The sequence below is a fragment of the Rutilus rutilus genome (assembly GCF_951802725.1).
Source record: "Rutilus rutilus genome assembly, chromosome: 15".
NCBI lineage: Eukaryota > Metazoa > Chordata > Actinopteri > Cypriniformes > Leuciscidae > Rutilus > Rutilus rutilus.
The window spans coordinates 639,928-657,876 of NC_140220.1; the positions used below are offsets into that span (position 1 = coordinate 639,928).

The window sequence follows — 17,949 nt, forward strand, 5'->3', positions numbered from 1 at the left end:
TCCGCATTTGTCAATGAGAGCATATGGCGTAATTTAGATATATTTTTAAGATGGAAAAATGCGGTTTTACAGATACTAGACACGTGACTTTCAAATGAAAGTTTGGTATCAAAGAGCACACACACACACACACACACACACACACAGGTTCCTGACCGACGATGAAGACTTAACAGAGCAGCCATCAAGTGTTAGACAGTATTCTGGGTTATTACCAGGAATTTGAGGAAGTTTTTGGTCCAATAATTAGAATCTCTGTTTTTTCAGAATGAATTAGGAAATTACTAGTCATCCCGTTTTTTATATCAGCTGTGCATTCTGTTAATTTTGTAAAGTGGTAAGTTTCATCAGGCTCTGTGTGTGTGTGTGTGTCAGATGGCGTCGGGTTGCAGTGTTTTCCTGAAACACGAGCTTGGGGAATCGTTGTGTTATAGACGTGTTACAATATTTACCATGTTGATGACAGAGGATCCGCCAGAGAGCATGTTTCTGCAGTGAGGGTTTATATTCCCGACGACCCGCTGTCGGTCACACACACCGAACGCACACACACACCGTCATCCTCTCTGTTATTCCTGACCCGCTGTCGGTCACACACACCGAATGCGTTCATCCATCATGCTCTCTGCTATCACTGGTAGAGTTAAAGGGATGGTTCGGAGTAAAATCAACCTAGGATCCTTTGCACCATTGGAAAGTTTGTAAGTACATCAGGAGTTTAAATAACACTTGCCTGACGGCTCATGCTACCGCTAACCCCGACGTCGACGTCATTTCAGGGGTTTGGGAAAAGCCTGTAAAAGTCCTGGCAGAAAGCGATGCATAAGGATGTAGTGTAACGACGAATTATTATTTTTTCCGAAGTGTGAACAACTTAGTGTTAACTAATAATTGTTGCAAACTGGTACTACCAACAAAATATTAGTGCATTCCTGGAACTGGGCGTCATTATATCTCTGGAACACAAGGTGGCACTGTGTTCTAACTTCTCGGGTACCTTCAGGACATAGCCTTGATGATCCCTACCAAATTAAGTGAAGATGTCAAATTGTTTAAAAGATGGTGGACTGTTCAAAATGGTGGACACGTGGTTCATCCAATCCTGTCATGACACAAGGAATCCATAGACACAAAAGATTATGATTTTCTGACAAACTGTTCAAAAGTTATGAGTAAAAATAGTTAAATAAATAGTTTTAAAAATAATGACCTGTAAGTGGTGCTGTTCCCAAATTTGGAATGGTCTCTCAGATCATGGTTTTGATAAAGCGTACCAATTTTCGTTTCGATTGATCAAAGTTTAGCCAAGATAAAGCCTCAGAACCTATTTTGGGTCGACCTCGTTTCTGACATCATTTTTTGAACAAAGATGAATTAAAACAATAAATCTGTTCAGTTATTTCTGTGCGGCTCAGTCCAAAGATCATCAAAAATGAGCAAAGTTTAGTAGTGAAAAAAACAGAATACTGTACTTTTTTAAAATGGCAACTACTGTAATGGGCAGAGTCTTAATGTAATATATTACATGTGATCTGCATAATGAGAGAAATCAGGTGTAATAAGTTTCATTTTTCTAGAACAAAAGGTTCAAAACTTATAACCATTTCAAAATTGAATTTTGAACTGGTGGTGGCGCTATAGAGTTGGTCCTAGAGACTCATGTGCCAAATTTCATAGTTTTCCTATGTTCCATTAATAGGGCTGCCATAGACTCCCATTCGTTAGGAATAAAAATAAGAATACGGCCTTGGCCCCTAATTAAAGTTTACTATATTTACTATTCACATAGAAAACAGCTTTTTTACATTGTAATATTGTACACGTTTTTTTTTATCAAATAAATACAACAATCTTATTCCAAACTTTTGAGTGGTAGTATACTAATATGAATAAATGACTAGGCCTATACCACAGAGGGAATTTGCTTTGACCCTGTCTGCTGGCATTGAGTTTGTGACTGAAATTGTGACTCACTTCCCCGACTGTGTTCACTGTGGTCTGGAGATGCACACTATCATGAGAGCGGTGTTAGAGCGAAGCCCTCTGTGACCGACAGCCAGCTCAAGCTCTCCATTCCAGCTCTTCATGGGCCAACTGAGCTCATTAACATCATGCAAGTGAACCTGGATTATCAATGCATAAAGGATTTAAAAGTCCTTCACATAAAAGGAGGCTCCAAAATAATGGTTAAACTGATAATCATTCTCATTTGAAATTTAGTTCATCAGAATTATTGCACATTCATTTGACCAAGAGAAAGTCAACTCATATGCAGGGTTTATTTGCCAGATAAGTTGATGACTCAATTGTGAAATGTAAACTCAGAATTGCCAGAAAAGAATTGTGAAAGTCAATTACCTTTATACGTGTTATTCTTTGACTAAATTAAATGGTTGGAAAAACAGAATTGCGAGAGTCCGCACCCTGCAATAAAATATTGACCTGTACAGAAGCATAGGTGACCAAGTTAGCAAATGGAGCTTGGCAAGTAGTTCCGTTAAATGGCTTGGGCAGAAGCTTGGCTTGTTTAGTTCAAGTCAAGCACCCTAGTCAGAATAAACAATGCTATAGCAAAAACGCAACTACGGTTTAGTGCAGCCCTAGAACTCAAACTGAGAACAGTCATGAAACATCCAACTCCAGACAGAAATGAATACCAAAGAGAAACATGTTGAGTTTCATGAAGTTTATTAAAAGACTAAAATTCACTTGACCAGGTTAACTTGTCCACTAGACACCACAGTTTGCCCACTAGAGATGGTCTTGACGTGCACGTCTCTTCCTGTAAAAAGTGGTAGAAGCGTGAGGGGCATTTCAATAAATTCTCAGTTCCTGAAGTCAACTTACAGCAAGCACTCACTTTTCCTAGTGCAACTTTGCTCACAGGAGCCAGAGGAGGGATGGCACACCGCTGTACTACAGTGGATGAAGATCTAACAGAAGGGGAAAGGGTTAAGCCATAGAATTCACTGTAAAAAGCACTAATATTAAGGGTTGAGGTAAGGCTGCAGAGCATACGGTTTCCTGCAGAGGAGCCAGTGATGCTGGATCTACAAACGCGAACATCTTCACAACAAAGCGCTTGTAGTGGGTCGGGAACTGAAGACCAGATGATCCAGCCACTGGAACCAATGCGGTCAGGTAACGATCATCCTGGTAAGGGCATCTGAAAGGCAAAGAGGCAGTCAGAAATGCCTTACAGCACACTAGATGGATAAAGACTGGCCTTACTCACCCATCAACCAGAAGATCCCATTGGGGAAGACTGAGTGGACTGGGGGTTGATGTCGCCCAGCAATGTCCCAGCATCAGGACAATGTTGGGGTCGGTCCTCTCCAAAATGTGCACCTCAACAAACACAGGCTCCCGCAGGACTTTTGTAACTGGATAATCAGCATCACTGTAGTAGGACGTGTACGCCTCGTCCCCTGAGGAAGAATGCAGCGTTTAACTAGAAACTGGAGCTTTAGAAAGGCTTAAGGCATACTTGGGACAAACACTTACCTTCTGCACAGCCTTTGGTGACACATTGACCATTTGCCAGTCTAAGCTCCACCCTGAGGGGTCCAGGAGCAGCTACTGGTGGAGGTGGAGGAACGGTGTTGACCTCCACAACCAGAGCTTCCACAGAGGTACCAGAGTACCTACACTGGAAGAGAAGCCTGGACAACAAACAGTGAGCTTGTAGCATTTGTCAATGATTCTCATTTATGATAAAGCATACATCACTTACTCAAAATGGCTGTCCCTTGTAATGGAACCAAGTGGTCCGATACCCACTTCATATGAGGAGGTCATTCTGTTTTCATACACCACATATCCACTGTCCTCCTGCAAATAGTAACATTGTTGGCATCCAATCCATTCTTAGCCATGCAGAACAAAACCACAAGCAGATACTCGCCATCATGCTTGTGCCACATGCAGTGACAGGGAACTGGTATATAGCAAAGAAAGGTGTGGATCCCACAGGACTGCAAGCTGGATCACTTCCACCCAGGAGACGGACTGAATCCAGGCTCAATCGAGGCAGCGTAACATCTCTAGCCACCACTACCACAAACTGACCATCTCTTATACACTGGACAGTCACTGGAACGAGTTACAAGAGCAGGTTACTGCTGAGGATCAGTTTAACATGAATGCCTCCACATTGACTACACTCTTACCTGCCTTCCCATAGTAACACTGCTGTCCATTAAAGCAGCAGTTGATAGCAGCACACTCAGCACCACTGATACCAGGTGGTCCACATTGAATCTGCTCATAATCAGCTACAGTACATTTGTCAAGGGGCTCTGCCTGTGCCACTGGCTGCTTAGGCTGAAACTGCTGAGGAAACTGTTGACTAGCTTGCTGTTGAACTGACTGAGGAAACTGTTGACTAGCTTGCTGTTGAACTGGCTTTTGAACCTGCTGAGGAAACTGTTGACTAGCTTGCTGTTGAACCTCCTGAAGAAACTGTTGACTAGCTTGCTGTTGAACTGGCTTTTGAACCTGCTGAAGAAACTGTTGACTAGCTTGCTGTTGAACCTCCTGAAGAAACTGTTGACTAGCTTGCTGTTGAACTGGCTTTTGAACCTGCTGAGGAAACTGTTGACTAGCTTGCTGTTGAACTGGCTTTTGAACCTGCTGAAGAAACTGTTGACTAGCTTGCTGTTGAACCTCCTGAAGAAACTGTTGACTAGCTTGCTGTTGAACTGGCTTTTGAACCTGCTGAGGAAACCATTGACTAGATTGCTGTTGAACTGGCTTTTGAACCTGCTGAGGAAACCATTGACTAGAATGCTGTTGAACTGGCTTTTGAACCTGCTGAGGAAACCATTGACTAGATTGCTGTTGAACTGGCTTTTGAAACCACTGGTCAGTTTGCTGGAACGTCAGAGCTTGAGGATTCTGGGGCAGATCACTCCACTTCGGAACAGCATGACTGAAAGCACAGAACCAAACACAAAGTGCCAGAGACTGAACAGCACACCAACTTCCTGCCATTGTTCAACAGCTAGTCACACTGCTGAGGTGCTGCCCTTTGGTCCTTTTGTACTCTACAGACTTTGGCTAATTAATGATAATCCCTCCCTCTTCATTAACAGTCATGATTCTCCAGACTTGCACGAGTGGGAGTTTATGCAACTAGGTGATTCTATTGTTTCTTAAAAGTACATTTTTCCCTTTTGAACATACATAAAACCACATTGAGCTGAATTCAGAATACTATTTCTGCCATTCTGAATTCAGCCTTTTTTATATTAGATGTTTTAGCTATTCTGGATTGTTTTTTTTCTTTGAAACACATCATAGTTTTCTCATGGCAACAGGCCTGTGTATTTTAAGAAAGTTTAAATAACACCTGCTAGTGCACTTCTTAAAGGTATACTTCAGCATTTAGCATTAAGCTTTGTATCAGTAGAAAACCTGTAGTATTTTGGAATTACCGTGCTTCCCTCCCTCATATCCCCCTGAGACGAGAGATTTATGTATTTTTTGTTAAGCTAGTTCCGCATGTTTTCAACCCGCCCATAGGGGGTGGGATCTCACTCACAGAATGTACAAATAGTGTCAGCCATCTTTTTTTGGAAGCTAAGCTAACAGGCTCTTGCTCTGTGGAGAAAGCTGAGTAGTAGGGTTTACCATCCTCTTTTACCCGGACATGTCCGACCGTCGAGATCGTCCAAAATGTCCGGGATTCAGCTTTTGCTTACTACAGTCGCCATTCATTGTTTACATGCACACCTTTTGTTTCAATCTAACTGAATTCATTCCGATTGGTGAATCTGAATGTAGTGTTTACATGAACGCTAAACAAGTGTTCGGTAGATGTGCGTTTTAGCATTGCTAGGAAAATTCCCGCTCCTCCGTGAGAGATAGCCTACAAGACCGGTGCGTCTCACAGGTGTCGCTCATCAGTAATCACGCCACCGGCCTCGCGCCGTCCTCAGCCTCGTCCTGCTCGCCACAGTAAACATAATGAACGGCGACTGTAGAACGCAAAAGCCAAATCCCGGACATTTTGGGCGATCTCGAAATCCCGGGCAGACTCGTCACGGAGACTCACGATAAAACAGCGTCTTTTAAGTTTCGAGTCAACTAGTAGCCTAGCCTAGTTGTTTAACTGCGCTCTTACCGGTAGGCGTGGCTTGGGAGTGGCCTCGTAGGGCAGCAAAGCAAGTGCATTCTGGGAGTTGTCTTTCATCCACATGAGCCAAAAATACATTTTCTGGCTTTTCTCAGTCTAGAAGGCTCCAAATTTAAACATAATTTCACATTTCTACTACATAAATGACCCATTTTAAATACAGATTCATCTTCCAGAGGTGAAGTATCCCTTTAAAATGTTTACGTACTAGGTCAGTAGGCGGTAGAGTACACCGTTTTGCGGCCGTTTGAACACATTCAACCACATGAGCATCTACTCTATGAAAGCAATCTGGCCGAATGTGTTGGACTACCTCTAGAAGTGGGCAAAAATAGACAAGCTCAAAAAAAAAAAATTGAGACAGGGGAAAACATATAAGGAGATTAAAAAAAGAGCACTGGATGGATTTTTATCATTATATGATGGTTGGGTCCTTTACTCCACGACCTCGAGCCAAACACCCCCCAGAAGCCTTTCTCCCCTTGGTTGAACATTATTAAAGTTAGAGCTTATTTAGAGAGATCAGCCGGATGGTTTAGTGCAGGCGCTAACGGATCCTATGATGTATCTGGTAAATTACCCCACTAATAATGCCCAGAATGGCACCACACTTCTACAGTAGTACAGATAGGTTCTGTACTCATAAAACGAGGCATTGGAAAGTTTGTAAGTACATCAGGAGTTTATTTAAATAACGACGAACACAGTAGTGAAGTTCTCCTGTGTGTGTGTGTGTGTGTGTGTGTGTGAGAGAGAGAGAGAGTGTGTGTGTGTGTGTGTGTGTGTGTGTGTGAGAGAGAGAGAGAGAGTGTGTGTGTGTGTGTGTGTGTGTGTGAGAGAGAGAGAGTGTGTGTGTGTGTGTGTGTGTGTGTGAGAGAGAGAGTGAGTGTGTGTGTGTGTGTGTGTGTGTGTGTGTGTGTGTGTGTGTGTGTGTGTGTGTGTGTGTGTGTGTGTGTGTGTGTGTGTGAAAGTGTAGATGAGGATACAGCTGTGGTTTACCGGTGTAAGCGCTCCTGTCTCAGGCCTGATGTGTTTCGTCTGGCGTTCTCCAGGTCGGACTCTCAGCGATATGATCTGAACTGAAGCTGAACGTCCTCGACACAGATCTGCCGATGGGATCCACATGTTTTCCCTCTGAATCCAGTTTATTCTCCGGACCCCATCAGCAGATACAGTGTGTGTTCTTGTGTTACCACAGTTATATTTCTGATGCTGCTGAATGTCTCCTTCAGGTCCAGCTGTTCAGCGGCAGCTCCAGAACGGGCCGAACACAGAAGAGCTCGAGGCGCAGAGACGGTAGGATGAATATTCGCATATACTGCAGTATATTACAGCTTTACGGATATTTCCGTTCATGTGGAGTGTAATAAAGCTGTTCGTGAATGTAGAAGTTTCACAGATAAACAGAGTTTTTGTCTCCTAAAAGAAAGAAGTGATTCTGAACTGAAACGAGTCGTCAGTAATTCAGTCTCACTGATGAACCTGTGTAGGTTTGCAACTAATTTGCATAATGTGGTCTTGATTGGCTGAGCAGCGTCTCTTAGCTCCGCCCTCAAACGCTGTAGTGTATCTGAGACTGGGAGAGTTTGGTTCGTGTTGTTCATGTGGAGAAGACGCTGTTTTCTGAGATTGATACGGTAAAACCCACGCCATCATTACTGTTCGTATCACTGAGATCAAGAGCTGAGATTCAGATATGATAATGAGCATTTGCAATCTGACCAATCACAGCAGAGCAGCTCTCAGAGAGGCGGGGCTTAGAGAGACTGAATCCTTGATGGAAGTGTTTCAGACACTGAGAGGAAAGAGCTGATGTAGGAGCCTTTAAAACAGCATTATAGGGCACTGTAAGTGTGATATGATGAAGCACACGCATACAGGCGCCCTCTGGTGGACAGAGGTGGTCATTATTATGATGCTGTGTCAGCTCTTCTACTGTCCCATCATGCATCTGGGTCGCTCCACATCTCTGTGTATTGAGCAGATCTGTGTCATACGCTTCCTGTTCTGATCGATTCTTCATCTGATATCTGATGCTGCCAGGCTCATTATTCGATCAGAAATGTTCCTGACCCATTCTACTGATGCATTATGGGTCCCTCGAGTCAATGTCTTCTTGTTATAATGAATACATGATTATGCGATTATAAATGCTGTTCTTATGAACTTTCTGTTCATCAAAGAATCCTGAAAAATAAAATGTAACACAGTTTCCACAAAAATTAGATTAGATTAGATTAGATTCAACTTTATTGTCATTACACAAGTACAGGTACAAGGCAACGAAATGCAGTTTAGGTCTAACCAGAAGTGCAATAGCAGCAAGTGCAGGATATACAGTGGTTCCATAAGTGCAGAACATGGATATGTACTGAATAAATATAGAGTTGAATACTATTATAAACAAAAATTTACAGATAGATTGTCCTATGAATATAATTTACAGATAACTATTACTGTGAACAGAATTTACAGCTAGATATGTACTGAATATAATAATATACAGATGGCTATTACTATAAACAGAATGTTTACAGATAGATATGTACTGAATATAATATACAGATGGCTGTTACTATAAACAGAATTTTACAGATAGATATGTACTATGAATATATATACAGATGGCTGTTACTATAAACAGAATGTGAGCATAATATACAGATGGCTATTACTATAAACAGAATGTTTACAGATAGATATGTACTGAATATAATATACAGATGGCTGTTACTATAAACAGAATTTTACAGATAGATATGTACTATGAATATATATACAGATGGCTTTTACTATAAACAGAATGTGAGCATAATATACAGATGGCTATTACTATAAACAGAATTTAACAAATAGATATATGTATAAGTTAGGCTAATGAGCAGTATAACAATGGATTTAAAGTAGTGCAAATAAAGTTTGGACAGAAGCTATCCGAGTGAAAGTGCAGTGGAAAGTAATTGCATATTACAGTTAAGGTACGATATTGCAATGTATATATAAACAGTCGGTACTGTAAATAAACAGTCGGCAGTGCAAATTGAGCATATTCCAGTCAAGGTAGTAGTGCAAGATGCATATGTAAACAGTTGTTACTGTAATAACAGTCAGCAGTGCAAATGAACATTATAGTATTGCAAATAACAAAATGGAGGCAGGTGTGAGGAGGGAGAGGAGAGTCAATCAGTATATGAGGGGAGTGAGTGAAAAATGTGACTGTTTTCAACACTGATAATCATCATAACTGTTTCTTGATCATCAAATCCTCATATTAGAGTGATGTGTGAAGGATCATGTGACACTGAAGACTGGAGTAATGATGCTGAAAATTCAGCTTTGATCACAGGAATAAATTACACTTTACTATATATTCACATAGACAACAGCTGATTTACAGTGGAATAATATTTCACAATATTACTGTATTTTGATCATATAAATGCAGCTTTGATGAGCAGAAGAGACTCTTTCAAAAACATTAAAAAATCTGAATTAATCCAAACTCTTGACCAATAGTGTAAATATGACACAATGCAGTTTATCATGATTTCTCTTGATGGCATAATTAAAATCCTACATGAAATCTGACAGTTTCGCAGTGTGTGTGACTGTGTGTGCAGTGCATGATGGGAAGGTTCAGTGTGTTTCTGTGTCTGCAGGCAAATGGAAATGCAGGCGCACATCGAGCGGGAGAGACGATCGTCCAACTCAGGTACGAAAACCCGTGCATTACAATATTGCGTGACTCCCTTAAAAAGTAACTAATTGCGTTACTTAGTTACTTTTTAAGAAAAGTAATCAGTTACGTTACTTTTTGGGCAAATGTAAAGGTCGTTTCAGACCAAAATGTAAATAAAAAGGCTGACGGAAATGCAGATTCACTCCTGTACTGTTCTGGAGAACAGAAGAATAACATGCAGGAGGAGAATCTTTAACACTTCACAAAAAATCTAAAGTCATTTTTGCTTACGGTTTAACTGAATCCTCGAAGGTCAGCAGCCAGGTCATTGGTCAATAAAGTGAGATTAAATGCATACAAATATTTGTTTTATTTAACACATTTAATTATTGGAGGATTGCATATTATTCTGATTTTATTCATTTTGAGGAATATTGAATCTTTTTTGTGCAAGTGAGATCAGTAAATGCTCACATTTAGTCTAGAACTACAATAACCATCATGTTCACACACACACACACACACACACACACACGCCTCTGCACTTACTCACAATGTTTCTCAACATGTGGACAGGAGAGCTGTCAGTCAATAAATGTAATAAAAAGTAACTTGCATCACTTATTTGAAAAAGTAACTCAGATATTTTGCTGTAATTTTAAAAGTAATGTGTTACTTTACTAGTTACTTGATAAAGTAATCTGATTCCATAACTCAGGTTACTCGTTACTGTGTTATTTCCCCAGGTTCCCCGTTTCAGGGTCACCCCGCGGTGCTGTCCGTAGCTCCGCCCATCGCCACGCCCCCTCCGCTGCTGATGGGCGGCCCCTGCCCACCTCCCCCCCCGCCCGGGCCCCCGCCCCCCTCCGCCGGGGCTCCGCCCCCTCCCCCGCCCCCTCTGCCCGTGTGTGGGTACGGGGGCCCCGGGGCCGCGCAGGACGACGGTCAGGGCCCCACAGGACTCGCCGCCATGATCGCCGGAGCCAAACTGCGCCGCGTCAATCGGGTCTGTCAGAACCTCACTCACAACAACTGCAAAACATGATCATACTCAGCTTCTTTATCGGCATCGGCATGAACATCCATTAGATTAAGAAATGCTCTAAAACATGCTTCTTTTAATAAGGTTATTTAGGTTTTTACGTGATAAATAACTCAACCCCTAGGTTGTAATGTCTGACCCAGGACCTGGGTTACACAAAAACTACCCTAACACTGAGAAAATAACCCCCCCCCCCCCCTAAATTTTATAGAGTGTAGAGTACAGAACCAGAACTCCAAAACCACATCCCACATTCTGCATGAAATCCCTAAAGAAGGCAGTAAGTGACCTGAGTGTGTCCGGTGTGTCCTCAGCCCGAGGACAACTCCTCTTCCGGAGCCAAGAGCGAAGCCAACCGGACGAGTGGCGGGAGTGGAGGCCTGATGGAGGAGATGAACGCGCTGCTCGCTCGCAGGTGAGGACACACACCACAGAGGATGACTGACAGGTCACTGCTGAGTAGCTCCGCCCACTGTGTCTGTGTGTATAGACATCAGATACACACACACACACTCACCCTGTTTATTTCCCATGACAGACGGAAAGCAGCGGATGAGAAGAAGGATGGAGACAGCCAAACCGTGAGTGCACAGCTGACCTGATGATGCAGAGCGCTAGTAATCTGAGTGATAAAGACAATCACACGCTAGACTTCTGATTCCTTCATTAATGACTTATGAACTTCTATGAAAAAGCGAATTAAATAAAAATCCAAAGTTAAAATAAATAAAAGTGACTGCACAATTTATCAAAGTAAAGCTCAAATCATGATCATCTCTGAGTTTGACGTGCAGTGCAGGAATGTACTTTATTTACACATTCCTACAAATGGACAGAAGTTACAAAAATTCAAGAATTTAAGACATAAATAATATATTAGTATTAGACCTAGAATTATCAAATATCTTTTTTTTTATTTAATTTTACATGACAATTGTAATGTGCAACAGTAGTTCTGTGCATTTATATCTTAATTTGTATAATTAGCCAACACAATATAATATAATAATAAAAAGACCTGTACATGTGGGGGTTAGGGCACTGTTTATCAATCATTTTAATTGAAAACTATATCTAAATAAAACACTTGCTAAGATCTTATCATGTGATCATTAACCGTGAACATGCGCTCAAAAAATAATTATAAAATTGCAAAGTCTGAACATAAACTCATAACCTTCATGTCATGCGTATTCATCCGTCATACAGTAGATGAAACCAGTCAGAGTTCATAATGGTGCTCATAATCTGAATGTGTTTTAAATAGGTGTATATATATGTTTCAGTCTCATATATCTGAACTGATTGAATATTGCTTGTCCACAGCTGGCCGTATTTTAATGATGTTCGTGCTTTTAGCTGAATAAATGTAATGGTTTTCACAATGAACAGATGCTTTCTGATTCTAATCAAGTTTGAAAATATGATTATTTAAATTGAAAAGTAATAGCTAATAATAAACTATACCATGATAGTCAGTTTGTTTATGTTAAAACTGAGGAAATGAGTGGACATTTTTAAATGCAATTCAAATCATGAATCTTAAATGTAGGCGTTTGTTGAGTGTTGTTGAATGATTGAAGTATTAATATTAATATTGCACTTGACGGGGTTGTGATGTCAGTGTTATTGCCTTGAATGATTCTGATGTCTTGCAGGACGACCTGAACTCTCGTGGGCAGAACGCTTCAGGTAAACCACACACACGACATCATCATATCCCACATTTACACTGCAGATCTCTCCTTTAACAGCGCCCCGTGTCCCATATCTGCACTTACAGACATACAACATCGCACTGAAAGATCATTTTTGGAGATATCAACCACAACTTGTTTAGATTTATGGATTTGATTTTTACACAGTTTTAGAGTAAAACATGTTTAAGAAAATATGTATTTATATAAAAATGTAAAATTGTATTTTTTTGTGTTTTACACAACTTTTTTCAAGTGCACTTTTTTTTACTTTCACTTGAAGGTGCTCTAAGCGATGTCACGCGTTTTTTAGGCCGAAACATTTTTTGTCACACCAGCAAACATCTCGTCACGATCCGCTGGCTGCCCGTCCCCTGAACACACTGGAGAAGTGCAACACAAACTGGCCCAGCCTGGACCACGAAACATAACAAACAGTGTTCCAGCCAATCACAGACAAGAGGGGGGTGGGGGTGGGGATGGGGGGGTTAGTGCACGTGCACATGAAGAGGGGAGTTAGCTAGAGGAGAGATGTCCTAACAACCACAACGACTAACCTTACAGTTATATTCTCTTGAATGTTGATATGGCCGACACACGACCAAAGAGACGTTCCGATGAACAAATAGCAAAGAAGAGGGAAAAGGAGAAGGAACACGCGAAGTCCTGAACTGACATCAGGGGAGGGGACGGGATGAGGAGGAGGGAGGGTCGAGCTAGCCTCAGTTTTGTTTGACAATACAAGAAGTGACGTCACCCAGCATCGCTTAGAGCACTTCAGCAATAATCTGCCAAACTTCACTCTCTGTGTGTGTGTGTGTGTGTGTGCGCGCGCGCAGATGGAGTGAAGAAGCCGTGGGACCGAGCGAACTCAGCCGAGCGATCGTCGCTGGTGTCCAGGTGAGAGCAGGAGCGTTCACAGGAACACACACTGCTAACCGTAACACACACTGTACACGCTGGGATCATGTGACGCGTTTGCATCCGCAGGGTTCGTCCCGTGGGAAGCATCGGAGACTCCGACGCCTTAGACTTCGACAGGATGAAACAGGTACAGATCGAGCGTTCGTGATGCGCTTCTCTGCGCTCGTACTCACTCGTGTTCTCGTCCACAGGAGATCCTGGAGGAAGTCGTTCGGGAACTGCACAAGGTGAAGGATGAGATCATTGATGGTACGTGGACTGAGTTCCTGTGTGTTTATGTGGCGTATCCAGGGTTTGAAATTAACTTTTTATATATTATCAAATTTGGATTTCATACATTCATTTCTTATTCAAACTAAATCCTGTCATCCTCCCTCTTTCATCCTTTTCACCAAACATGTGTTTAGGTGGACAGATCAATACAGGAAACATTAAAAAAATGTAGGATGTTGGAAAATAACAATGAATAACCAAATGATTTTTAATCTTCGCTATTGCTAGAAAGCAAATAAACAAGCGTGGCGTCATTTGTAGCGTAGTGACGTATGTGTTCAAGTTAGCCAGATATGAGCAGATTCTGCGCGATACGCTGTATTTAATATATCATGAAGACTCACAAGTTGAGTATTTGCGCTAAATCTGCGCGATACGCTGTATTTAATATATCATGACGACTCGCGAGTTGAGTATTTGCGCTAAATCTGCGCGATACGCTGTATTTAATATATCATGACGACTCGTGAGTTGAGTATTTGCGCTAAATCTGCGCGATACGCTGTATTTAATATATCATGACGACTCGCGAGTTGAGTATTTGCGCTAAATCTGCGCGATACGCTGTATTTAATATATCATGACGACTCGCGAGTTGAGTATTTGCGCTAAATCTGCGCGATACGCTGTATTTAATATATCATGACGACTCGCGAGTTGAGTATTTGCGCTAAATCTGCGCGATACGCTGTATTTAATATATCATGACGACTCGCGAGTTGAGTATTTGCGCTAAATCTGCGCGATACACTGTATTTAATATATCATGACGACTCGCGAGTTGAGTATTTGCGCTAAATCTGCGCGATACGCTGTATTTAATATATCATGACGACTCGCGAGTTGAGTATTTGCGCTAAATCTGCGCAATACGCTGTATTTAATATATCATGACGACTCGCGAGTTGAGTATTTGCGTTAAATCTGCGCGATACACTGTATTTAATATATCATGACGACTCGCGAGTTGAGTATTTGCGCTAAATCTGCGCGATACACTGTATTTAATATATCATGACGACTCGCGAGTTGAGTATTTGCGCTAAATCTGCGCGATACGCTGTATTTAATATATCATGACGACTCGCGAGTTGAGTATTTGCGCTAAATCTGCGCAATACGCTGTATTTAATATATCATGACGACTCGTGAGTTGAGTATTTGCGCTAAATCTGCGCGATACGCTGTATTTAATATATCATGAAGACTCACGAGTTCAGTATTTGCGCTAAATCTGCGCGATACGCTGTATTTAATATATCATGACGACTCGCTAGTTGAGTATTTGCGCTAAATCTGCGCGATACGCTGTATTTAATATATCATGACGACTCACGAGTTCAGTATTTGCGCTAAATCTGCGCGATACGCTGTATTTAATATATCATGACGACTCGCGAGTTGAGTATTTGCGCTAAATCTGCGCGATACGCTGTATTTAATATATCATGACGACTCGCGAGTTGAGTATTTGCGTTAAATCTGCGCGATACGCTGTATTTAATATATCATGACGACTCGCGAGTTGAGTATTTGCGCTAAATCTGCGCGATACGCTGTATTTAATATATCATGACGACTCGCGAGTTGAGTATTTGCGCTAAATCTACGCGATACGCTGTATTTAATATATCATGACGACTCACTAGTTGAGTATTTGCGCTAAATCTGCGCGATACGCTGTATTTAATATATCATGACGACTCGCTAGTTGAGTATTTGCGCTAAATCTGCGCGATACGCTGTATTTAATATATCATGACGACTCGCGAGTTGAGTATTTGCGCAAAATCTGCGCAATACGCTGTATTTAATATATCATGACGACTCGTGAGTTGAGTATTTGCGCTAAATCTGCGCGATACGCTGTATTTAATATATCATGAAGACTCACGAGTTCAGTATTTGCGCTAAATCTGCGCGATACGCTGTATTTAATATATCATGACGACTCGCTAGTTGAGTATTTGCGCTAAATCTGCGCGATACGCTGTATTTAATATATCATGACGACTCACGAGTTCAGTATTTGCGCTAAATCTGCTCGATACGCTGTATTTAATATATCATGACGACTCGCGAGTTGAGTATTTGCGCTAAATCTGCGCGATACGCTGTATTTAATATATCATGACGACTCGCGAGTTGAGTATTTGCGCTAAATCTGCGCGATACGCTGTATTTAATATATCATGACGACTCGCGAGTTGAGTATTTGCGCTAAATCTGCGCGATACGCTGTATTTAATATATCATGACGACTCGCGAGTTGAGTATTTGCGCTAAATCTGCGCGATACGCTGTATTTAATATATCATGACGACTCGCTAGTTGAGTATTTGCGCTAAATCTGCGCGATACGCTGTATTTAATATATCATGACGACTCGCGAGTTGAGTATTTGCGCTAAATCTGCGCGATACGCTGTATTTAATATATCATGACGACTCGCGAGTTGAGTATTTGCGCTAAATCTGCGCGATACGCTGTATTTAATATATCATGACGACTCGCTAGTTGAGTATTTGCGCTAAATCTGCGCGATACGCTGTATTTAATATATCATGACGACTCGCGAGTTGAGTATTTGCGCTAAATCTGCGCGATACGCTGTATTTAATATATCATGACGACTCACTAGTTGAGTATTTGCGCTAAATCTGCGCGATACGCTGTATTTAATATATCATGACGACTCGCTAGTTGAGTATTTGCGCTAAATCTGCGCGATACGCTGTATTTAATATATCATGACGACTCGCGAGTTGAGTATTTGCGCTAAATCTGCGCGATACGCTGTATTTAATATATCATGACGACTCACGAGTTGAGTATTTGCGCTAAATCTGCGCGATACGCTGTATTTAATATATCATGACGACTCGCTAGTTGAGTATTTGCGCTAAATCTGCGCGATACGCTGTATTTAATATATCATGACGACTCACGAGTTGAGTATTTGCGCTAAATCTGCGCGATACTCTGTATTTAATATATCATGACGACTCGCGAGTTGAGTATTTGCGCTAAATCTGCGCAATACGCTGTATTTAATATATCATGACTACTCGCGAGTTGAGTATTTGTGCTAAATCTGCGCGATACGCTGTATTTAATATATCATGACGACTCGCGAGTTGAGTATTTGCGCTAAATCTGCGCGATACGCTGTATTTAATATATCATGACGACTCACGAGTTGAGTATTTGCGCTAAATCTGCGCGATACGCTGTATTTAATATATCATGACGACTCGCTAGTTGAGTATTTGCGCTAAATCTGCGCGATACGCTGTATTTAATATATCATGACGACTCGCGAGTTGAGTATTTGCGCTAAATCTGCGCGATACGCTGTATTTAATATATCATGACGACTCACGAGTTGAGTATTTGCGCTAAATCTGCGCGATACGCTGTATTTAATATATCATGACGACTCGCGAGTTGAGTATTTGCGCTAAATCTGCGCAGATTTGACTTACAAGAACTTCACCAGCAAAGTGAGTAAACATAAGTAACGCCAAATTGGCTAGTGATTTGACAGCGTTTTCCGCCACAGTTGATTTTTACCCGCATTTGGCGGGTGTTCATTTCAAACCCTGAGCGTATCGATGGGAAACTGACGGCGTTTGCTCTTGTTTTCCAGCCATTAGACATGAACTCAGTAGAATCAGCACGACATAATGTCCATGTTTCCCGAGAGCCAAACCCACTGTAGCCGAGGAAGAGGAAGAAGAAGAGGAAGAAGAAGAAGAAGAGGAAGAAGAAGAAGAAGAAGAGGAGAAGGTTACGCCGTATTAAAGCCCACAGACGCTAATGCTAACGCGGCTCTAACGCGGCGAAGGACACTTGCACTGACCTTACTGTTCTCTGGCAGAAACTGAAGAAACTACACAAGTGTTTTTATGAGGTGTTGTTCTGTTCATTTTCTCTGCATTATTATTATTTTTTTATTATTATAACTGTAGTAGTAGTGTTTTCATGTACACTGCCGTTCAAAAATGTTTAATGTTTTTAAAAGAAGTCTCTTCTGCTCACCAAGGCTGTTTTTATTTGATTAAAAATACATTATAAAGCTGTAATATTGTGAAATATTATTCTACTGTAAATCAGCTGTTGTCTATGTGAATATACAGTAAAGTGTAATTTATTCCTGTGATCAAAGCTGAATGTTCAGCATCATTACTCCAGTCTT

General features: G+C 41.4%; 2 protein-coding genes across 5 annotated transcripts in view; one reads left to right on the forward strand and one right to left on the reverse strand.

The window, feature by feature from the left end:
- Positions 1-17,550, forward strand: part of evlb (Enah/Vasp-like b) — a 55,421-nt gene extending 37,871 nt beyond the window's left edge. For 2 of the 4 annotated variants that reach the window (XM_084432618.1, XM_084432616.1), the window contains exons 4-13: positions 7,369-7,432; positions 9,796-9,848; positions 10,562-10,821; positions 11,172-11,272; positions 11,396-11,438; positions 12,516-12,549; positions 13,394-13,454; positions 13,545-13,605; positions 13,670-13,727; positions 17,401-17,550. In XM_084432618.1, coding sequence (XP_084288744.1) covers positions 7,369-7,432; positions 9,796-9,848; positions 10,562-10,821; positions 11,172-11,272; positions 11,396-11,438; positions 12,516-12,549; positions 13,394-13,454; positions 13,545-13,605; positions 13,670-13,727; positions 17,401-17,438 — 773 coding nt within the window. In that variant the 3' untranslated portion in view covers positions 17,439-17,550. Of the gene's footprint in view, positions 1-7,368; positions 7,433-9,795; positions 9,849-10,561; positions 10,822-11,171; positions 11,273-11,395; positions 11,443-12,515; positions 12,550-13,393; positions 13,455-13,544; positions 13,606-13,669; positions 13,728-17,400 lie in introns of all 4 variants that reach the window. The other 2 variants (XM_084432619.1, XM_084432617.1) reach the window with 1 other exon arrangement.
- LOC311305118 (zona pellucida sperm-binding protein 4-like) lies at positions 2,672-5,025 on the reverse strand. The gene is made up of 8 exons (XM_084432615.1): positions 4,170-5,025; positions 3,905-4,092; positions 3,734-3,831; positions 3,505-3,662; positions 3,236-3,428; positions 3,019-3,166; positions 2,861-2,933; positions 2,672-2,782 (listed from the first exon to the last, which is right to left on the reverse strand). Exons 1-8 carry the CDS (start codon positions 4,990-4,992, stop codon positions 2,706-2,708), a joined length of 1,758 nt encoding a protein of 585 aa, XP_084288741.1. The 5' UTR covers positions 4,993-5,025; the 3' UTR covers positions 2,672-2,705.
- Positions 17,551-17,949: the final 399 nt, after the last annotated feature.

What these genes read in the sequence shown, in the direction of transcription:
- LOC311305118 (XM_084432615.1), bottom strand. Translation starts at nt 4,992, where the DNA reads ATGGCAGGAAGTTGGTGTGCTGTTCAGTCTCTGGCACTTTGTGTTTGG. An exon ending in CACCAAAGGCTGTGCAGAAG is followed by an intron (nt 3,429 to 3,504) that starts GTAAGTGTTTGT and finishes ATTCTTCCTCAG; the next exon opens with GGGACGAGGCGTACACGTCC. An exon ending in TGGCTCCTCTGCAGGAAACC is followed by an intron (nt 2,934 to 3,018) that starts GTATGCTCTGCA and finishes CCCTTCTGTTAG; the next exon opens with ATCTTCATCCACTGTAGTAC.